The sequence below is a fragment of the Crocuta crocuta genome, unplaced genomic scaffold (genome assembly GCF_008692635.1).
Source record: "Crocuta crocuta isolate KB4526 unplaced genomic scaffold, BGI_CrCroc_1.0 scaffold62, whole genome shotgun sequence".
In the NCBI taxonomy this organism is placed as follows: Eukaryota; Metazoa; Chordata; class Mammalia; order Carnivora; family Hyaenidae; genus Crocuta; species Crocuta crocuta.
The window spans coordinates 898677-922922 of NW_027529173.1; the positions used below are offsets into that span (position 1 = coordinate 898677).

The 24246-nt window shown below is 38.4% G+C and overlaps 1 protein-coding gene across 1 annotated transcript in view; it reads right to left on the reverse strand.

The window, feature by feature from the left end:
- DNAH11 (dynein axonemal heavy chain 11) overlaps nucleotides 1-24246 on the reverse strand; it is a 330986-nt gene that overhangs the window by 40633 nt on the left and 266107 nt on the right. The window contains exons 64-67 of the mRNA XM_077757651.1: nucleotides 19089-19293; nucleotides 6870-7034; nucleotides 4684-4824; nucleotides 198-368 (exon numbers count right to left, since the gene is read on the reverse strand). Coding sequence (XP_077613777.1) covers nucleotides 198-368; nucleotides 4684-4824; nucleotides 6870-7034; nucleotides 19089-19293 — 682 coding nt within the window. The remainder of the gene's footprint in view (nucleotides 1-197; nucleotides 369-4683; nucleotides 4825-6869; nucleotides 7035-19088; nucleotides 19294-24246) is intronic.

The following is a 24246-nucleotide window of genomic DNA, read 5'->3' on the forward strand; positions in this document are numbered from 1 at the left end:
CCCGTAACCAACGCCGTGGGGACTAGTGAAAGATTATAACATGACCAAGTTCACCCTGGGAAACTCAAACTCATTTCACGCCACCAAGGGCTTCCAAAAAAGCTGTCATGCCTCCCTTTGACGGAAGTAAAACACGTAATAAACAGAGGCGTAGGACTTCAGTTCTGGGGGTGGTTTCAAATGATTGATTTCCTCACCTGAAAAGCCATCTGGCACAGGAAGGTGAGCCTGTCCTTCTCAAACAGCGCCTGGCTGGTGTAGAGGAAGATGGCGTAGGTGATGCTCTCCATCAGGACTGAGACGCGGCCTTGTACATCCTCCACCTTGTCAGCCTGCTCAATTGCTCTGTGGAACAGCACGTTGAAAGCCTGGGGAATTCAAAGTGACTGGTAAAGGGTGGAAACTGTCTAGCTAGCTCCACACACGGTCAAAATGGGGGATCGTTTTTGGTTGAACTTTATACAAAAGTGCCACACTGTTTTCCAAAATGGTTTTACCACTTGGCATCCTCATTGGGAACGTGCAAGAGTTGCAGTACTGTACCTGTGCTAAGCCTTGTTACTGCCAGTCTTGTAAAACTGTAGCCATTCTATTTGGTATATAGTAATACTTCTTTCTTTTACTTTGCATTTTTCTGATGAATACTGAGCATTTAAAAACGGGCTTATGGGCAATACTCATAACCATATACACCATGTCTGTTCAAACCTTCCATTAACTGAGTTGCCCAACTTCTTTATATATTCTGATGTGAGTTATTTGTTAGATACATGCATTGGAAACAGGTGTTAATAGTCTGTAACTCACCTATTTATTTTCTTAATGTCTTGTGAAGATCATAAATTTTTAATAAGGTTCAATTTATTATTTGTTTTCTATTGTATCCTAAGAAATCTTTGCCTAACCCAAAGCCCAAAGATGTGCTCTCATTTTTTTCCCCAGAAATCTCATAGCTTCGCTTACTCATTTTGAGCTAGTTTTGTAAGAAGTGTGATGTAATGTTCAAGGTTCATTTTATTCTTTGTGGGTACCCAGTTTTCTCACCATGTGTTATCAAAGCTATACCTTCTTCATTAAGGTGTCTCAGTATCACTGCCCAAAATCCCTTGAATGTACATTTGTGGGATTACTTGTGGACTCTGTTATTACTTGTGGATTTTTCTTGAAGCCAATTAATATCGGTTTCTAACAAGCCCTGAAATCGTGGATCATAAGTTTTCTAAATTTGTTGTTCTTTCTCAAAATTATTTAGCTCTTTTAAATCCTTTTAATTTCTACACAAACTTTGGAATCAGCTTGCCAATTTCTATTTTTGAAAAAGCCTTTGGGGATTTGACTGAGATGGAATTGAATCTACAGATCAATTTGGAAAGAACTATCATCTTTTTTGTTTTTAATGTTTTTTATTTATTTCTAGGAGAGAGAGAGAGAGCGCGTGAGCAGGGGAGGGTCAGAGAGAGAGGGAGTCACAGACTCTGAAACAGGCTCCAGGCTTGAGCTGGCTGTCAGCACAGAACCCGACGCGGGGCTCGAACCCACGAACCACGAGATCATGACCCAAGAGAAAGTCGGACGCTTAACCGACTAAGCCACCCAGGCGCACCAGAACTATCATCTTAATAATACTGAGTGCTCTAATCCACAAACACGGTATCTCTTTCCATGGTGTTATCTCAACAATGTTTTGTAGCATTTAGAAACAGATCTTGTATTTGTTAAAATTATCCCTAAGAGTTTCATGAATTTGGAAGTGACTGTAAATGGTACTGAGTTACTTATTTTCCAGTTGTTTGCTCTTCATATATAAAAACAATGGATTTTGAGTATTGACTTTATATCCTGCCATCTTGCTAAAAACTTACTTCTTAGTCCTAGTAGATTTTTTTGGGTAGATTTCTTATGATTGTTTATATACATGATTAGGTCATTTGTGGAAAAAAAGATACTCCTTCTTTCAAAATGTCTACGCCTTTTATTATATTATCGCACTGGCGATAACTTGCAGGGCAGTATTGAATAGAAGTATTCAGAGAAGACTTTCTTGTTCCTGACCTTAAGGGAAAGCATTTAGTTTTACAACATCAAGTATAATACTAGCTGTAGATTTTTGTGGATATCTTTTTTTCACATTGAGCAGTTAACCAGGTATTGAAATTTGTCAGATTCTTTGACTGCATGCATCCACTGAAGTGATCACATGGCTTTTCTCTGTTGTTCTAGTAATATGAAGACTTGTGTTATTTTTAAGATGTTTAACCAGCTTGTATTCATGGTATAAATTCCACTTGGGCATAATATATTGTTCTTTTTATTCATGGCTGGGTTCAATTTACCAATCCATCCATCCTCCCTCTCTCCCTTCCTTTGAGAAAGAGAGAGAGCAGGGGCTCCTGGGTGGCTTAGTCGGTTAGGCATCCGACTTTCACTTAGGTCATGATCTCGAAGTTCGTGGGTTCGAGCCCCTGATCGGGCTCTGTGCTGGCTTCCAGCTCAGAGCCTGGAGCCTGCTTCAGAGACTGTATCTCCCTCTCTCTCTGACCCTCCCCTGCTCACACTGTCTCTCTCTCTCTCTCTCTCTCTCCCCTAGAAATAATAAAATAAAAATTAAAAAAATAAAAAAAAAGAGAAAGAGAGAGCAGAAACACTAGGAGGGGTGAAGGGCAGAGAGAAAGAGAATCTTAAGCAGGTTCCATGCTCAGTGTGGAGCCTGACCCTCAACCCCATGACCCTGAGATCATGACCTGAACCAAAACCAAGAGGGGGATACTCAACTAACTGAGCCACCCAAGCACCTCCAACCAATCTTTCTTGATTAGCTTTGCGACAATGTTCATGAAAGGGTCTGCTCTGTGGTGTCTTAGTCTAGTTTTGGTATTTGGGTGATACTGTGATGATACTACTGATTTATTTTTATTACTCTTTATACACTATGGTTGTTCCAAAATCCAACCACACTGTGCTTCTCAGAATTTTTGCACACTGGCTCCACACTACCAGAAACCTTCTAGTTACTCCTAACTCTTTTCCTCTTCATCACTGTCCATATCCAATCCATTTCTTAGCTGATTACTCTAGCTTCAAGCCATATGACAAGTCTATTAACTTTTGAGTCTATTGTCATTCTAACGGGCATAAGCTTCAAACCTTTCAATACATTAATTTTGCAGAGAAAACTATAATCCAAAAGCCCCCATCTGGCCAATGAGGCCTCCCATGATCTAGACTCCTGTCTTGCCATCTTCTCCCTCACTCATTAATTACCCACCAGTCACAAACATTCATTTACCACCTGGAATCACAAACTCGTTCATGTCCCACACATCCTTGTTTTCTCCAAACATTCCATACACAGCTAAGCTCTATAGGAATCACTCCAATGTCACTCCCTCTGAGAGGCCTTCCCTGAACCAAGAGTAAAACAGCCTATCTTTACTATTCTTTCTCATTGTATTTACCACTTTTACAGACAGACAGACAGACAGACACACACACAGACACACACACACCTGGTTTCTTTCAAAACTGTACCCTCAGTAACCAGCACAACATCTGGCATAATGGTTGATCTCAACAGCTATTTGTTTAAAAAGTGAGTGACAGAATGAATGAATACTGCCCAGAGGCACAATGATGCAAAGTAAAAAGCATGGTCTATGAGATCAGTCATGAGTTCAAATCCTGCCTTTTACAATTATGATGTGAATTATTGAGCAGTTCGTTTTAAAATGTTTTTTTAAAAATATAGGGATAAAATAATATACTTTATTGAGATGTTTTAGGCATAAGAATGAACCAAAGTAGGAAAATGTCTTGTATATAACAGAGTAACTTAATGAATAGTTACTCTCACTCTTTTTCCCATTATACTAAAATAACATGGGTTATTTTTCTTTATAAGACACCTACATCTTCACAAAGAAAGTATAGGAGTCTCAAGGAGAATTCCCTTATATATAATAAACTCAAGACTGTTTAAGAAAACAAAACCAGGGGGGGCGCCTGGGTGGCTTCGTTGGTTAAGCGTCCGACTTTCGCTTGGGTCATGATCTCGCGGTTTGTGGGTTCGAGCCCCGCGTCGGGCTCTGTGCTGAGAGCTAGCTCAGAGCCTGGATACTGCTTCGGATTCTGAGTCTCCCTCTCTCTCTGACCCTCCCCTGCTCATGCTGTCTCTCTCTCTCCTAGAAATAAATAAAACATTTAAAAAAAAAAAAAAAGAAAACAAAACCAGGGGCGCCTGGGTGGCTCAGTTGGTTGACCCTCCGACTTCAGCTCAGGTCATGATCTCACTGTTAGTGGGTTCAAGCCCAGCATCGGGCTCTGTGCTGAGAGCTAGCTCAGAGCCTGGATACTGCTTCGGATTCTGTGTCTCCCTCTCTCTCTGACCCTCCCCTGCTCATGCTGTCTCTCTCTCAGAAATAAATAAAACGTTAAAAGAAAATTTTTTTAAAAATATAAAAAAATAAAAAGCAAAACCAAATGTATTATGATGACACATAATTTAATTATCTCAGAGTCTTACTGAAAATTATAAATAAAAGTTCCAGAGAAAATGAAGATTTTTTTTTTTTTTTTTTTTTCNGGACTCCTTACTGGATACACCAATTGCTTAAAAATAAATTCCACCCTTCCAGAAACAAATTGAACTCATGGAATTTAAAATGTTTCCTAGCTTATTCAGCATACCTTCAAAGAGAATTGATAGATGGGGTTAATTTTTCTGAGGTCATTAATAACAAAATAAAGAAGAGATGCTCTTGCTGCCACTGGTCTGTAACATTCTCGGGCCTCGTTGATTTTTCTTTCATTTTCTTTGGCTTCAATCACCTATGGTGAGATCAAACGACATAAGTCACTTACTCTTCATGTTCTTTATGTTTACCCAAGTGATGGAAGGGACATATCTAAAGTGAAGAATTATTCATATTAAAACAGAAAACCTGGGGGAGCCTGGGTGGCTCAGTCAGCCGAGCTCTCTCTCTTTCTCTCTCTCTCTCTCAAATAAATAAAACATTAAATTTTTTTTTTAAAACAGAAAACGTATGAAATCTAAGTGCTTGAGTTTTTCCAAAATTATTTAATTCAGATTTTAAAATAAGTTTTTTCATAAACTGAGTTTTCAGTGAGAAGAGACATAAGTCTAGCTGTGTTATGGTTACAGATTAAGCAAACCTGACTGGTGATTATGGTTTTACAGAATTTGTTCTGAGTAATGTCACCTTCCTGCCTCCCTTCTCTTTTTCAGGTTTAATAAACCCAGCTATATCACCTCCCAGGGATAGTTCTTACAAGTCTGCTGAGTCAATTCAATGCTGATAACTTTATTAGTCAACAAGGTATACGAAAGTAGCCAAGGTCAATAATATATCCAATAGCCACGCTTAGTAAAAGAGCCTTTACATGCAGACTCTCATGACTGTTTGACTTTGCACCCGATGATCCGTATGCTCATATATTTCCATTTAGCTTATCTTTATCTATTATCCTCTGGGTACCTTCAGAGAGATAATTAAAACAACAATAACACCACCACCACTCAACCAACATACTCTTTTTTATTCAAGGCTCAAATACCTTAAACAACTTTTTAAAAAAAATCTAGGACTACTGCTGGTCCCATAGCTGGGTTTTTTTTTTTAATGTTTATTTTTATTTTTGAGAGAGAGTACATGAGTTGGCAGGGAGGGGGGGGGACAAAGAGAGAGTAGGACGGAGGATCTGAAGCAGGCTCTGTGCTGACAGCAATGATCTGATGTGGGACTCGAACTCATGAACCATGAGATCATGACCTGAGCTGAGGCTGGATGCTAAACTGACTGAGCCACCCAGGCGCCCCTGGTTCTATAGCTTTCTAAGATAGCTCCCCCCGCCCCACCTTTTTTACAGACTTGATTCTTTATACTTGTGTACAAAAGGAAATAAAACTAGAGCAGAGAGGGGAAATCCCTACTACATAGCAATATATTAAGAAGATAGGAAGAGGCATTTTAAGAGACAATTAGAAGCTAACTTCAAAGCTAAGACCTAATTTACTTAATTGCTCTAATCTTTACCATCTTAGGAGCCACCTAGAATTCACTTACTTAAAAGGATAGAGTAATTTGGGATTCCATTTCTTTGTTTAAATTAAGATAAACATATAGGATGTGTGGTGATACGGTCTCACATGGGTAATTAATAGATTACTAAGTAATGAGGATATTGCAGAAAGCAAATACAGTTCCTCCCATTTTGACACAATGGAGTTTTAAGGTTCGTGGACACCTGTGGAAGTCCTAAGCGCACACCACGCGTCAGGCATGTTGGGACATAGGCTGGACATTCAGCAGGAAGTCTACTCAATAAAACATTTACTGGCTTTCAGGAAATGTCATTGTTTCCCAGGGTGAATAATGCATCTGAGTACAGCGGGAGACCATCCCTTGCTCGCACTCCCACCAGCAAAGGCCCGTAAACACGACTTTAGCTCTAAATACTTCTCTAAAATGTACAACAGACCACGAAACCTGTGGCGAGGCTGGAAGGTGTCAGTTTGCCAGAGCTGGAGGCTAAGCCTTTTTCTATTTTAGACCATATAAGCCAGCAGGCCTCCAATTCTCTTCAGATTTAGTCACTCGGAAAAAATAATAGCCTCACAGAGTCTCATGTGAATGACAGCATCTCTGCTGAATTACGAGAGGCACAAGTTTAACTACCTCTGGCTCCGTGCAGAGCCCCACACATTCTGATTTTTAAGGGCAGTTTATTAAATGACCTGAAATCCACAAGTGAGTCCTCTTAAGGAAACTGTCAAGTTTGATCAGATTTTTATCCCGACCACTTGATTCAAAGGGAGCACCATGGCCCTCCAGGTGTGCTTTGCGCCTTCTTACTTTCCGCTCTATCTCTGCCGCGGTGGCCTTGGTCCTCTCCAGCCTCTCTACCAGCTCCGTGTCATCGAGGAAGCTCCCCTCTGCTGCAGAGAGGCGCAGGAGGAGGTCGTCCTCTAGATACTTCAGCTCTATCTTGAAGTCATTCTGGTGCTTTGTCAAAACCAACTAACACAAACCAAGAAAAGTGTGAGAAATGGTGGTTAAATTCATGTCTGTAAGCAGTTTCTTTAATTATCAATTTCGTGGGACCATATATAGTAAACACACTTAAAATTAAAAACACAAAATCAAAAACATACTAATCATCATCTTTTAAAACATTTTAATGTTTTAATAAACATTTATTTATTCTAAGAGAGAGAGAGACAGAAATGGGGGGGGGGGAGAGGGAGGAAGCATGAGCAGGGGAGGGGCAGGGAGTGAGAGAGACACTGAATCCAAAGCAGGCCCCAGGCTCTGAGGTGTCAGTACAGAGCTTGATGCGGGGCTGGAACTCACAAACTGCAAGATCATGACCTGAGCTGAAGCTGGATGCTTAACTGACTGAGCCACCCAGGCGCCCTCAAAACTTATTTTAAAACAAGTCAGTGGTGTGCCTGGGTGGCTGAGGCTTTTGAGCAGCCAACTTTGGCTCAGGTCATGATCATGTGAGTTCGAGCCCCATATCGGGCTCACTGCTGTCAATGAAGAGCTCACTCTAGATCCTCTGTTCCCCCTCTTCTGCCCCTCCTTCATTTGCATGCATACGTACCCTGTCTCTCAAAGGTAAACATTAATTTTTTTAAGCAAGTCAGAAAATATGTTAAGATCTGGCTATACTCCAGCGTCCAGAGAATGAATGTCTATGATAATCATTTAACATTGTGAGCCTAGAGGAAGAGTCTATTCTATTCTATAGGAAGAAACTTCTTCAACTCTAAAAAGTCATCATTTCCGTCCTCACAAAGGAAAAAAGCTAATCCTCAATTGCCACTCTAAAAGCCAGAGGAATGGGTAAATATGGACAAAAAGCTGATGGAGAACATTCACGGGGTAATAGACTACTTGCTGGAGGCAGAGCTACCGTCTGGGAGCCCAGTCTTAGGAAGCTGTCCATGCTTTTGTGTATTTACCTCTAACAGACTTACCTGGTTCTCACAGTGAAGACCAGAAAAATAAAATCTCCTGCTTTGGGCAGTTGAAGGGGAAAAGCAACTATTTTAAAATATGCCCAGGGGAAAGCAACCATTTAAATTATACAAGAGCTTTCTGTTTTCTTAACAAAAGCCTTTCCTCAATGGAAATTACATTATCAGAGCCTTTTCAGGCCTAAGGAGAAGGATGATTGGACAACTCAGGAGCCTCAATCTCCTTTCTCATACAGGAGAGATAAAAATAAATGACTCTTCTGAAGAGAGAAACCCTGAAATTTAATCATGGTATTACCGAATACTTCCCATCCACAATACGTTACCACCATACCACATCAACAGAGTCCTCCCAATATGGTAACAGGGGATTACAATAGAGAGCTCCAAGGTACTGACTCTATTTAAGAAGCAATTTCTAGGGAAATCCAAAGACCCAGGGAGACAGATACATGAGAGGAAAGTGAAGCCTATGACAGCAGCAGGTACAGCAAACATGACACACAGCCTAACTCCTAGGCACATAAATATAATATAAAACCTAATGCTAAAGCTCTACTGCCTCACTTCAAATTATCCAATAGATCCTATTTGGCTTTCAATAAAAAAGTACAAGGCAAGCAAGATAAAAGACAAAAAGCACAGTAGGAAGAGATAACAGACTTCAGAACAAGACTCAAGGATGGCAGAAATTTTGCAATCATCAGACTGGGAATTAAAAATAATTATGCTTATTGTGCTAAGGGCCTCTTGAGAAACTGAAAAACACACAAGACCACTTGGACAATTTAAGTAGAGAGATCGAAACTCTATGAAAATGTTAGAAATAAACACTATGACAGAAATGAAGGATGCCATTGATGGGCTCATCAGTAGGCTGGATACAGTCAAGGGAATCATCAGCAAACTCAAATATAGGTCCCCAGAAACTTTTCAAACTGAAAAGGAAATAAAAAATAATAGGGGAAAAAAAGGAAAAGAACACTCAATAACTGTAGGAAAATTGAAAAAAGTTTAACACACATATCATAAGAATACCTGAAGGAGAAAAAGGAGAATAAATAGTGGAGTTAATAATGGCTAAGAATTGGGGCACCTGGATAGTTCAGTTGGTTAAGTGTCCAACCTCAGCTCAGGTCATGATCTCACGGTTCATGGGTTTGGGCTCTGTATTAGGCTCTGTGCTGAAAGCTAGCTCAGAGCCTGGAGCCTTCTTTAGATTCTGTGTCTCCCTCTCTCTCTGACCTTCCCCTACTCTCTCTCTCGCTCTCTCACACACACAGAAATAAATTTTAAAAAAAATTAAAAATGTTTAAAAAATGGCTAAGAATTTTCCAAAATGACATTCACCAAACCACAGATCCAGGAAGCTCACAGCAGAGTTAGTAACAAAAAATTACACCCAGACATATCATATTCAAACTACAGAAAATCAAATACAAAGAAATAACGTGAAAAGAAGTGACAAGAAAAAATAAACCTCACCTATCCATGAAAGAGGACAAGAATTACATACAACTTCTAAAAAACCATGCAAGCAAGGAAAGAGCAAGTATTCAAAAATAAGCAATCAGTCTACAAGTCTATATTCTGCCAGTCTTCAAAAATTAAGGAAAAATACAGATATTTTAAAGAGAAAAACCTGAAGGATTCTGTCACCAGTAGACATGTATTACAAGAAATATTAATTATTATTACTTTTTAAAATATTTTTATTTATTTCTAGGAGAAAGAGAGAGAGAGACAGCGTGATCAGGGGGAGGGTCAGAGAGAGAGGGAGACACAGATTCTGAAATAGGCTCCAGGCTCTGAGCTGGCAGTCAGCACAGAGCCCGATGCAGGGCTCGAACCCACGAACCGCAAGATCATGACCTAAGTGAAAGTCGGACGCTTAACCAACTAAGGCACCCAGGCGTCCCAAGAAATATTAATTATTTTTTGTCACAGAGGGAAAAAAATGATATAGGTCAGAAACTCACATGCACATAAAGGAAGAATGTCAGAGAAAGAATAAATGAAGGTAAAAATCTCTTTCTTACTCTGGAGAGAACTGTTCAAAATAACACAGACAACAAGGTACTCAGTGATTATAACTTCTGATAAATGAAATGAATGACAACAATGTTTCCAGAGGCGGGAGGGAAGAAATGGGAAAACTGGTACAAGATATTTCCACTCAAAAGGAGGCAGTATAATAATCTGACTTGAAAATGGACTTAGGTTACTTGTAAATGTATATAGTAAATACTAAAAACACCCCATTACGTTAAAAAAAAAAAAAGAAGTATTACTTTTATGCTGAGAGAGGACAGGTATTGGAATCATATGAAATGCTTAATTAAAACCAGAGAAGGTAGAAAGAGAAAAAAAAAAAAGAAAAGGGTTACAAAGAGTGCAGTAAATAAAGCAGTGACAAAAATGGTAAGTTTTAATCCAACTGCATTAATCATCTCTTTGTGAATTTTCTAAAATACATCAATTAAAAGACAGAGACTGACATAATGGATTAAAAAGTAGGACCCAACTGTCTATTATCTAAAAGAAATCTACTTTGCTTAAAGGTAAAAGGATGGAGAAAGATATACCATTTACCACTCAACAAAAAAAGCTGGAGCAGCTACATTAATTTCAGACAAAGCAGACATGAGAACAAGGAAAATTATCAAGACCAAAGGGGAGAATTACACAATGATAAAGGGTCAATTCTCTAAAAAAAAAAAAAAAAAAAAAAAAAAAGCAAGCATACAAATCCTTAGGGAGTATGTCTCTGACAACAGAGTGTCAAAATACATGAGGCAGAAACTGAGAGAACTCCAAGAAGCACCCAAGGTCACATTGCTGCAGAATTCAAAACTCCTGTATCTAGAACTAATAGATTCTGGTAGACAGAGAATCAGTAACAATAGAGCTGAACCAAACAGCACTGTTAACTGGATGTAATGGACATTTACAGAATACAGTAAAACCTTGGATTGTGAGTAACTTGTTCTGCAAGTGTTTCATATGACGAGCAAACGTTTCTAATAAATTTGAACTTGATAAAGGAGCAATGTCTTGGAATATGAGTAGTACGTGACACTGAGTGTCACATAATCACCAACGAATCAATGGTGCTTCTCCCTCCCTCCTTCTGCCTCTCTCCCTGTGGGATTGTGGGTGATTGACAAAGCAATGTTACATTTCCACAAAATCTTCAAAAGGAGGCAAGTGTCATTGGATAGGTTCCTTGCTAAAGCTACACAAAAAAAGATTCTATTGAGCCAACAGATAGTAGTGCTTCCATTAGAGCTAGTGAAAGTCATTTACACAATAACTCTCTTCTCTCATCTTCCTCACACCAGCCATAAAGTTTTCAAAGGTAAGTGCAGGTTCATTTATTTTTCCTTGTATTTTGGATTTTCTTTATTACTCTGTATTATATTACAATATTGTAAACATTTTTACATGAATATTTTGGGGTTGTCGAATGAATCATCTGAGTTTTCATTATTTCTCATGGGGAAATTCGCTTTGATATACAAATGCTTTGGATTACACAGATGTTTCTGGAAAAACTGATGCTCGCAAACCAAGGTTTTACTGTGCTCTATCAAATAATAGGAGAGTACATATTTTTTTCAAGCTCACATAAAATATTCACATGATAAACCAAACTCTGAACCACAAAACATACGTGAAAAAGTTTTCAAAAACAGAAATAGAAAGTATGCTCTCAAATCACAATGAAATTAAATAGGGAATCACTAACTGTAAAGACAGCTGGAAAAATCATCAACTATTTGGAGATTAAACAGCACACTTTTATTTTTATTTTATTTTTTTTATTTATTTTTTTTTAAATGTTTTATTTATTTCTAGGAGAGAGAGAGAGAGAGACAGCGTGAGCAAGGGAGGGTCAGAGAGAGAGGGAGTCACAGACCGAAACAGGCTCCAGGCTCTGAGCTGGCAGTCAGCACAGAGCCCGATGCGGGGCTCGAACCCACGAACCGCGAGATCATGACCTCAGCGAAAGTCGGACGCTTAACCGACTAAGCCACCCAGGCGCCCCTAAACAGCACACTTTTAAATAACATGTAGGTGAAAGAAATCTCAAGAGATATTACAAATATATTAAACTAACTAAAAATGAAAATACAATTTATCAAATTGTGTGAGATGAAGCAAAAGCAGTGCTTAGAGGAAATGCGTAGCATTGAACACATATATTAGAAAAGCAGAAAGATCTAAATTATTTATCTAAACTTTTATCTTAAGAAACTACTTAAAGAAGAGCAATATAAATATAAAGCAAGGAGATGAAAACAAACAATAAAAATTAGAGCAAAAATCAATAAAATTTAAAACATGAAACCAATGGGGGAACAATCATTAGCCAAAAGTTATTTCTTTACAAAAATCAACAAAATTTATAGCCCTGAAGCCAGGCTAACCAAGAAAAAGAGAAACACAAATTACAAGGTCAGAAACTAAAGACGGACCATCACTACTGATTCTATGGTCATTAAAGGATAATAAAAGGATATTATGAACAAGTTTATGCACATAAATTTGATAATTTAGATGCAGTAGAACAATTCCTTGAAAGACACATCTATCAAGAACTCACACTAGGAAAGCTAGGTAATCTGAATAGTCCTATACCTAATTAAAACTCTGAATGACAATAACTTTCAAAAAAAAAAAAAAAAAGAAAAAGAAAGACAAAGAAAGCACCTGGCCCAGATGATTTCACTGAGTTTACCAAAGACTTAAGGATGAAATGCTGTCAACTTTCTACCATTTCTTCCAGAAAAAAGAAGCAAAGGGAATACTTTCTAATTTTATGAGGTCAGCATTAGCCTAATACTGAAACCACATAAAGCCATTGCAAGAAAATACAAAGTATACACCAGTATCTTTCATGAGCATACATGTAAAAATCCTGAACAAAATATGAGCAAACAAAATCAAACACGTGTGTGAAAAGAATTATATACCATACTAAGTCGGACTTATGCCAGATATGCAAATCTGGTTCAACACTGAAAAGTCAAGTAATGTAATCCATTGCATCAAAAGGCTTAAGAAAAAATATGATATACCAATGGATGAAGAAAAACATTTGATGAAATCTGACAATGATTTATGGTAACAACTCCCAGCAAACTAGAAATAGAGGAGAACTTCAACTTGATAGAGAACATCTAAAAATGAAATCTACATTTAATAAATATTCCACTTAATGGTGATGAACTAGATGCTTTCCCCCAAAACTGGAACTGGCACAAATATCTCCTTTCACCACTTCTATTCAACATTATACTGAAAGTCTTAAACTAATTCAGTAAGGCCAGAAAAATAAATAAAATGTATACAGAATGGGAAGGAAGAAATAAACAATCTTTATTCACACATGGTTGTCTTTGTAGAAATTCCCAAAGAATCAACAAAAGGATTCCTAACTAACAAGAGATGATAACAAAGCTGAAAGATACAAGGTTAATATACAAAACTCAACTGCTTTTCTATATGCTAGCAATGAATGACTAGAAATCAAAATGTATACTGCAACACCATTTACACTAGCACCAAAAAACTGAACTACTCAGATATAAATCTAAGAAATTATATTGAAGATACATATGAAGAATTCTACCATGTTCTGATGAAAGAGATCAAAGATCTAAAAACCATAGAGATAATTCATATTCTTGATAGGAAAACTCAATATTGTTATGATATCACCCTTTCCTTTCTGTGATTCAACATACTGTCAGTCAAAATCCCAGCACATTATTTTGTGGATATTGACAAACTGATTCTAAAGTATACATAGAAAGAGCCAACAGTCAGTGTATGGAAGAAAAACAAGTTGGAAGACTGACAATACTAAGCTTGAAGACTTGCTATAAAGCTACCACTATTAAGGAAGGTATGGTATTCACAAAGTAGAAAAGAGATCCACAGAAATATGCTCTACTGATCTCTGACAAGTGGCAAAGGCAATGCAAGGAGAAAAGACAAGTTCTTCAACAAATGGTGCTGGACAGCTGGGTATCCATATGTAAAAGAATGAAGCTGGATCCCTACCTCACACTGCATACAAAAATTAACTCAAAGTGGATTATGGACCCGAATGTAAGAACTAAAGCCATAAAACTCCTAGAAGAAAACACAGAAGTAAATCTTCATGGACTTGTATGAGGCAATGATTTCTTAGATATGATATCAAAAGCACAAGCAACAAAGAAAAAAAGAGATAAACTGGATTTCATTAAATTAAAAACTTACACGCTTCAGAAGACACCATCAATAAAGTGAAGACAATCCACAGAATGGGAGAAAATAATTTTATTTTACGTGCCCAATGAGAGTATAATATTAAAAAAAAAAACACAAAGACCTCCACAATACAATAATAAAACTAACCCAATTTTAAAAATGGGAAAAGGATTTGAATAGATGTTTCTCCAAAAAGGACACATACAACCAATACATACATGAAAAGAAGCTCAACTCCATTAGCCTGTAGGGAAAAGGAATCAAAACCATAATGAAATACCACTTCACACACACTAATGGGGCTATTAGCAAAGAGAGAGAGAGGTGCTGGTGAGGATGTGAAGAAACTGGGTCCTTTGTACACAGATGGTAGAAATGTAAAATGGTGCAGCTGCTTTGAAAACAGTCTGGTAGTTCCTCAAATATTAAATGTAGAGTCAATATATAACCCAGCAATTCTGCTTCTAGGTACATACCCAAGAGAATTGAAAAATGCATGTCCACACAACAACTTATGCATAAACACTCATAGAAGCATTAAACATCATAAGCAAAAAGTAGAATCAACCGGAATATCCATAAACCCATGATGGCATAAATAAAATATGGCATATATATATCTGTACAATGGAATATTATTCAGCAATTAAAAATGAAGAATTGATATACACTAACACATGGATGCACCTCGAAAACATTAGGCTAAGTCAAAGAAGCCATGTACAAAGGCCATATATTTAATGATTCCATTTATATTAAATGTCCAGAAGAGGCTAATCTGTAGGGGTAAAAGGAGATTAACAACTGCTAGGAGCTATGTGGGAGTAGACACTGGAGATGAACAGCTAATAAGCAGGGATTTTTTTTTTTGAGGTGCTGAAAACATAGACTTGAATAACCTAACTCTGTGAATAACCTAATACACAGTGCATTATACAATTAAAAAGGGCATGTGATTTAATGCAATTCCTATCAAAATACCACCAGCATTTTTCAAAGAGCTAAGACAATGAATCCTAAAATTGGTATGGAACCACACAAGACCCCAAATAGCCAAAGAAATCCTAAAAGAGAAAACCAAAGCTGGAGACATCATGACTCCAGACTTCAAGTTGTATTTAAGCTATAGTCATCAAGATAATATGGTACCAGCACAAAAGCAGACACAAAGACCAATGGAAACAAATAAAAACTCAGAAATGGACCCACAACTATACGGTCAACAAATCTTTGACAAAGCAGGAAGGGATATCCAATGGAATAAAGACAGTCTCTTCAACAAATGGTGTTGGAAAAACTGGACAGCCACACGCAGAAGAATGAAACTGGACCACTTTCTGACACCATACACAAAAATAAACTAAAAATGGACAAAAGACCTAAATTTGAGACAGGAAACCATCAAAATCCTAAAAGAGAACTTAGGCAGCAACCTTGCTGACTTTGGCTAGAGCAACTTCTTACTAGACACATGTCTAGTAAGGGAAACAAAAGCAAACATGAAGTATTGGGACTTTATCAAAAGAAAAAGCTTCTGCACAGAGCAGGAAACAATCAATAAACCTAGAAGGCAGCCTAAAGAAAGGGAGAAGGTATTTGCAAATGACGTATCTGATAAAGGGCTAATAGCCAATATCCATAAAGAACTTATCAAATTCGACACCCAAAAAACAAATAACCCAGTAAAGAAATGGGCAGAAGACTTCAATAGACAGTTTTCCAAAGAAGACATCCAGATGAACACATGATAAGATGCTCAACATCACTCATCATCAGGGAAATATAAATCAAAACCACAACGATATATGACCTCACACTGGCCAGAATGGCTAACATTAACAACACAAGAAAAAAAAAACTGTTGGCCAGGATGTGGAGAATGGAGCATCCTCTTATACTGTTAGTGGGGATGCAAACTGGTGCAGCCACTCTGGGAAACAGTATAGAGGTTCCTCAAAACGTTAAAAATAGAACTACCCTATGACCCATCCACTGCATGGCTAGGTATTTACCCAGAGGATACAAAAATATAGATTTAAAGGGGTACATGTACCCACCCCTGTGTTTATACCAGCATTATCAGCAATAGCCAAACTATGGAGAGCACCCAAATGTCCATCGACTAATGAATAAAGAAGATGTGGTATATATAGCCAGTGGCTATCAAAAGGAATAAAACCTTACCATTTGCAATGAAGTGGATGGAGCTACAGTATATTATACTAAGCATAATAAATCAGGCAGAGGAAAACAAATACCATGTGATTTTACTCTTATGTGGGACTTAAACATAACAGATAATCCTATGGAAAAGGGGTAAAAAAGAGGAAAACAAACCAATTAGAGACTATGATAGAGAACAAACTGAAGGATCGTGGAGGGAGGAGGATGGGAGATGGGCTAAATGTGTGATGGGTATTAATGAGGGCACTTGTGTTGAGCACTGGGTGTTATATGTGAGTGATGAATCACTAAATCCTAGTCCTGAAAACAGTATTGCATTTCACATTAACTAGAATTTAAATAAAAGTTTGAGGGGAAAAAAGAGCAGGTGAACTATACCTCAATAAAACTTACAAAAATGGGAAGAAATATTACTATGTCTTAATGAACAACACTGAATGGACATGTTTCATTGAAGCAGAACAGTATTTTGCTTTATTAAAAAAATTTTTAAGATGTATTTTGAGAAAGAGAGAGCACTGGCAGGGAAGAAGCAGAAAGAGAAGGAGAGAGGAAGAATCTCAAGCAGTCCTCATGCTCAGCACAGAGGCTGATGAGGGCCTCCATCTCAAAACCGTGAGGTCATGAGCTGAGATAAAATCAAGAGCTGCACACTTAACCGACTGAGCCACCCAGGCATCCTGAAGCAGACCAGTAGTTTAAATACATTTTATTTTTATGTTACAAAGAAGGATAACATTAGAAGAAATTTAAAACGGGCTAGTGGTAAAGACAAACTCTGTAATATCTTACTTTTCTGTAAATAAATGTAACATTATTCCAAAATAAATTAACATTTATTTTAAAAGCTTGCTTCTGATAAATAAGTAAGGTAGAAAGGCAAAATATTGCTAATCATCGAAGCTAAATGATGCCAACATGGAAACTTGTAACTATTTTATGTTCATGTTTGAAAAATTTCATTATCTAAAGTAAAAGCAAATAAAGAAATTAACCAGGGGCACTTAGGAGGCTCAGTCTATTAAATGTCCAACTCTTGATTTTGGCTCAGGGCACGATCTCACAGGTCATGAGATGGAGCCCCAGGTTGGGCTCCACCCTGACAGCATGGGGCCTGCTTGGAATTCCCTCTCTCTCTCTCTCTCTCTCTCTCTCTCTCTCCTCTGCTCATGCTCTTTCTCTCAAAATAAATAAACTTAAAAATAAAAGAGAAATTAACCAAACTGAAAAAGATTTAGGAAAAAAAGTAAGCATATTGCCATGACAAGTCTATTTTTCTTCTTTCTTTTTTCTTTTATAGAGAGCACATGAGAATAGAGGAGAGGGGCAGAGGGAGAGAAAGAGAATCTTAAGCAGGCTCTACTTCCAGCCCGGAGCCCAGTGCAGGGCTTGATCCCAAGACCTTGGGATCAGGACCTGAGCCAAAATCAAGATGTGAATCCTCATGCAAACTGGTGCAGCCCCTCTGGAAAAGAGTGTGGAGGTTCCTCAAAAAATTAAACAAAAAAATAAATAAATCTAGGATTATAATTAAAAAAAAAAAGTGAATCCTCAACCAACTGAGCCACCAGGTGCCTCAAGACTATTTTTTATATGGTCTTGGGGTGTTTCAAATGTAGCCATGTTCCCTGTGCAAGACGGCAGTTATGCACCAAGCAGCACACGGGCGGTCCCCTGAACACTGGCTTTGGAGCGCTCAGTGCTGGCAGGCTGCAGGGGCCACTGAGTGTGTGCACACTTGCCAGAAGACCTCAGGGAATGGTGCCCGCTCACACCCAGCTTTGATCCCAGAGCTGTCTCTGCCTGGCTGATGCAGATGTCTAAAAGGCATCTCATATGGGGTCTGAACATGGGTGAGAATCCCTCCCTTGCAGGGCTTAGGAAAACAGAGTGCTGGGCCTACCTCCAGAATCTCACATTTAGCAAGACCCGGAGAGTATGCATTTAAGGCCTCCAGCTGATGTTCATGTTCTAAGAACCACCATTTGAGAACCACTGATTTATACCATAAAAGGCCAGATAGTAAATATTGTTTATTTTGCAGCCATACAGTCTCTGTTGTAACCACTCACCTCTACCAATGACTTCTTTCTACATTTTCAGGCTTCCTCTGTTTTTTGTTTTCGTTTTTGTTTTTTGATTTTTTTTTGAAATTAGTTTTTTGTATTCAACCCTCACTTAAATTATTTTCAGTATTTTAAAAAATCAGTGTAAAGTCAGATTTTCCATTAAATGCTAATCATCACCAGCTATGAGCTCCTTAATTTTTCCATCCTCATTCCATTAGGCCTACTTTTTCCTTCTTCTGTCATGACTGAATCGGACTGTTATCACCAAACCTACCAGGACATGTATCTGCTTCTCTACTTCTGTCTTCCAAGATTCATACATCTTCCTGTTTGTCCTAATCGCCTGCATCAAACCAGGCCTAGAGCCCGCCCAACGCCTATCAGGGGCACGAAGCTAATCCTTTCTTTAATGGGAGTACCCTGGAACTGTTTACTGTTTACATACGTCCTCATCTTTCTTAATTAGACTATAAGCCCTGGAGGGCAGAAATCCTATCTTATACTCCTATGCCTAAGCCCTATAACTTGTGCAAAGCAGATACTGAGTAACTGTTGACAGGCGATTTCACAATTTTTACCTTAAATTTTTCCAGGTCTGGCCTTTCAATACTGACCACCTCTGCCAAGAGCTGGGCTTCTAGACCGTCTTCTGTGACTGTGAAATTGAGGAGGGTTGTCTGAGCTTGCAATTCCGGCTGATAGTGAGGATTTGCCAGTTTTGTGTGAAGGATAAGGCGAAAGTTCTTGTTAAATTCACATTCTTTATCTCCAATCCTGATGTATCTAAAGGGGGCAAAACACAAACATTCAGGAGCGTCCCGGGAACCATATGGATATTTTGGTGTCACTCCATTCCTCTATTCTGATAGTATATCTAGGCTGTAAGACCAGGTGATTCAAGATTTCTCAGCTACTCTCTGTCTCCTTGAAGTATAAAATAAACAGGGATTATCTTCTCAACCTCTACACAATTAAGTTTTTTCCATGCAGAAAGGTGAAAATAGTACTCTTCTCATAACGTCACTGTAACAAGAAGATGCAATACATCATATAAAGGTTGTGTAACAAAAAATGTTAGCTTCTATTGTACTTTCTATGATAAACCTTACATTAAACAAGGTTATTCTTACAGGATAAAATGAGTATGTGTTTGCATTTACTTGTGTGTATTAAGTGTATATATACTTAAAATTTATATCCATATTAAGAATACACATATACTTTTTTTGTTTATTTTTAATTTTTTTTTTACAAAGTTTATTGTCAGGTTGGTTTCCATATAACACCCAGTGCTCATCCCCACAAGTGCCCTCNCATTCTTTCTCATTGCCAAGGAATACACATATACTTAAAATTACTTTGTTTCAGTATTTTTGGCATTGACTCCAAAGCAAATTTTAAGGAGCCTCCTGTGTGGAACGCATAGGGTGGGATCTCAGAATACTTCTGTCCTATATCCCTGTTCCCTAGGCCACAGGGACCAGGAGCGGGCACTTCATCTAAAACATTCCAGGCACAGTGAGTTTTCCTGGGGCTTGGGATTGGAACAAAGGGAGGGAATCAGAAACGGAACGTATAAACTCATGTTGAAGTTCACCCTCTCCTCCTGGTAAACCACGCAGCAGAGAAAGACCTCGCTGGTTTCCCAAGGAAGATTAAACCAGGAAGAGGTTGAAGGAAAACACAATCGGAAAAGCATGTTCTGGATTTTACGGGCTCCCAGATCCCATCTTCCTTGAAGACGTGGTTTCTGCAAATGCAAGCAAAGCTCTGAATGAGCGCAGCCTGTCCCTCAAGGGAAGGCCTGATTTTTTTCTACCTCAGATATTGCAGACTAATGTGTCAAGACTTCATCCTGCAGGCTCTGTTGCCCTCTGGGTTCTGGAAGGGCTTTGGTGAATGCAGGCACTAATGAGAGATCAAAGAACAGGAGAGGGGGTTCAGCGCAGATGTTCCCTGCCTTAGCGCCATGGTCGGGCGAAGACTGTCCTGCTGTGACCAGATTCCAGGTTTGGGATGGTCTCCTTCCCACAGCTCCACTCACAGGACCAAGTCACACCTTCAGGCCTAGAGGTGGTCATGGCTTCTTGCTGATGCAAGTCCTTGGTCGCCTGGACTCTTGTATGGGGTTCCTTTACCCTTCCCTCTGAATATTCTTTCTATAATAGTCCCTTAATTCTACTGAAAAAATTCCACCCTACTTTGTGTTTTTTTCTGCTGGGACCCTTCTAGTAAGACCCAGTAGTGGGAGTTTTTAAATTCATGTGACAAAGCACAAATACTAAAACTTCTTCAACTTTTCCATCAAAGAGGCCTGAAATGCATTGGAGTAAAAATGCATGTAAGAAGACTGGGAGTGACCCTGAAACAAAGTGTCTTCTCAGTCTATTTTATATTAATTACAAAAGTTCTGCATTCTTTCATACTTAAGTGTATAAAGTAAGTTCCATTGTAGATGAATCCTAGTGATGACAGAATGTTATCCAAAGGCCACGCTATTTTTAATGTAAATATAGTAGCTTCTAAAAACTTATCTCACAAATTATCTCACTTACAGGTGAAATGTTATTTCACTAAATTTATTAATTTTGGAAAACTGGATGAATTAAAAAAGAAAGACAACGAACAGCAAGTTCATCATTCAGGCAGCATTGAATATCAAATTTCTCATTCAAGCAATGTTCCTTTTTATTACAATGTCTCAATATTTGCAACAACTTTTCTTTAAACATGAGGAGAGATGCCCAAAATTTTTAATGTGGCAATATTTTGGGCTGCTGTTGGTGGTTGTTTCCTAATTGTATTTTGCTCTGAGATTAGTTTCTTGTGTCACGTGGCCAGGAAAGGACTTATGAACCAATGGCCACTTAATCTGACTAGGAACAATTTGAAACAATTTTCGTGGGTAAAGATTATTTAAAAAGTCATAGTTTTCTTATATTGCTGAAGCTTTAATCACAAAATCACTCTTAATCACTAAAGCTTTAGTCACTATAGCTAAGAATCTCAAAAGACTGAGAAGATTCATTACTTCTCATCGTCACCCAACTCTCAGGTTTTGTTCCCACTGTACTGGTCTTATATTTGCAACAAAGACTCAGATTCTGATGAAGTGTCTAAGCTTGACAAAGACCTGCCCAAGAAGTCGCCTTTGGAGACCTTCGTTATTAAGTTGGTGAATTCATTCATGTTATCTAGTCTTGGGTTGTTTTTATGGTGTCAAGACTTCCTGCTCTTTAATATATCTTTCTAGAAGTATGAAGAACAGTTTAGGTAGCAAGTTTCTTCTAAGCCAGTATATGTCTGTATAATATAGTTCCGTTCAAAAAAATAAAAAAAATTAAATGAATATTCACATCACCGTTAAAGAGAAACACTGAGACACAAAAGAGATGAATGAACCACAGGCCAAATGTTTTATAAATGAACCAGACAGCAGCTGGTGGTGTACCCAGTGAGCACAGTGGCCCCTCGCTCTTGTTTCACAGGTCATGGAAACGACACCATCTGTTCACACGCCTGCAAGTATTTTCCAGTTGTTATCATGCTCATTACTGATAATTTCTTCAGTTATTTGTGTTTCTAGCAAAACATGTTACAACCAAACAGTCAGTCACCCAACAAGCAGTTACTGAACATGTCCACCACACCAGGCAGTAGGCGAGTCCTGAAGGCACCGGGCAGAGCAGAAACAGGCATGGCCTCTGCTCTCACAAACATTATTACTTCACTCTCTCACATGAGGCCTTATGACTATAAAATGTTACGTACTGATGCAGCCATTCATCTGTTTAGTCTCTTCAATAGATGAATGGGTGCCTACAGTGTGATATCAAGATCAACGATCTGCCCAATTAAAAGACAGGCAAAGAATGCGAATGACATTCCTCTAAAGAAGATACACAGATGGCCAATAAGCATCTGAAAAGATGTTCAACAACATTAGTTATCAGGGAAATGAAAACCAAAGCCCCAGTGAGGTGCCACTTCACACCACTGCATGGCTATAATAAACAACAAGGATGACAACGACAACGACGACAATGAGAACAGCAACACAGGAGCACCTGGCTGGCTGAAAACCTGAAAGAAGGTAGCTGCACAAGTTGGAAAAGCACGCTACTTTTGATTTTGGAGCTGTGAGTTTGAGCCCCCTGATGGGTGTAGAGATTACTTTAATGAAAAATTACTTTAATGAAAATTTAAAACACACACACACACACACACACTAACAAGTGTTGGCAAGGATACACAGAAATCAGAACCTTTATACACTTGCCGGTGGGAATGTAAAATGGCATAACCACTTTGAAAAACAATTTGGCAGTTTCTCACAATCTTCAACACACAGCTACCGTGTAACCAAGCTATTCTGCTCTTCAGTATATATCTCAAAGAATGAAAGCACGGATCCACATAAGATCTATACACAAAGTGTTATTCCTAACAACCAAAAGGGGGAAAAAGAAATCCAAGTGCCTGGAAACTCAAGAATAAATCAACTATAGTACACCGAAACAGTGCAATGTTACTCAGCAACAAAAAGGAAAAGTACTGATAATGCCCAATGTGGATGAACCTTGAAAACACTGTGCCAAGTGAAAGAAGGTAGCCGCACAAGACCATGTATTTTATGATTCTACTTATAGGAAATGTCCAAAATGGGCACATCTGTAGAGACACAAAGGATATGAGTGGGTGTCTAAGAGTCTCAACCTAAAACTGACTGTGGTAATGGCTGAACAACGTGGGCATATACTAAAACCCACTTACTTGTGCACTTTAAATGACAAAATTGCATAGTATGTGAATAATAATAGTGTTACCAAGAAAGACAAAAACAACAAGCTATCAAGAGGTGAACTGGTATATTTGGGTTTTTATCAATCTGTAAGGTAAGGGACTGTGCTGATAACTACAGTTTCTACATTGTTTCTCATTCTGAGCAGAATGAGGCATGTCATCGGATGGTCTTCTAGGACAAGGCTATCGTTCTTAGCTAACCCACTTCTTTGTGACTGAAGACACATTCAGCCATATCTTTGTTCAAAGCATCATCAAAATTTCTCCTGCTACTTGAATTTCTCTTTCCAAGCGTTTCTAAAATTGATCTCAAAAGTAGCTTTGAGAATGTCTTTCTTCACTAGCACTATTCACTGCATTACCATTACCCTAGGCTTCAGGATTCACAGGACTGGCTTTTAAAAGAACTTTCAAGAATGAAGATCTCATGTAATTACCATGCCTGGGTTTTCACATATAAGCAGTGCCCAAGTTGATACTCATTTGTACCATGACAGTAATAAAACCCATACTTTAATAAATCTCTGGTACACCGTGGGATTTTCTGATTACAGCTCCATCTCAGTTGGAATTCATTCCTTCTCAGAGCAGTATTTCAGAAATGCCAGGTCTGTCACAACCTTCCTTGATTTCAGATTCAATTTTCCCTAATTAGCTTATGAATTTTTACTGGATTTTAGTTCATACTTCATAAACTTCCTGTGTTAACCACTAACCTTTAACCCCAGGTGAAAAGAGATTGTAAACTTTTTTACAATTTACAAGATTGTATTTAGGGGCACCTGGGTGGCCCAGTCGGTTGGGCATCCAAGTATAGCTCAGGTCATGATCTCATGGTTCATGAGTTCGAGCCCCGCCTCAGGCTCTGTGCTGACAACTCAGAGCCTGGAGCCTGCTTTGGATTCTGTGTTTCCCCCCTCTCTACCCCTCCCA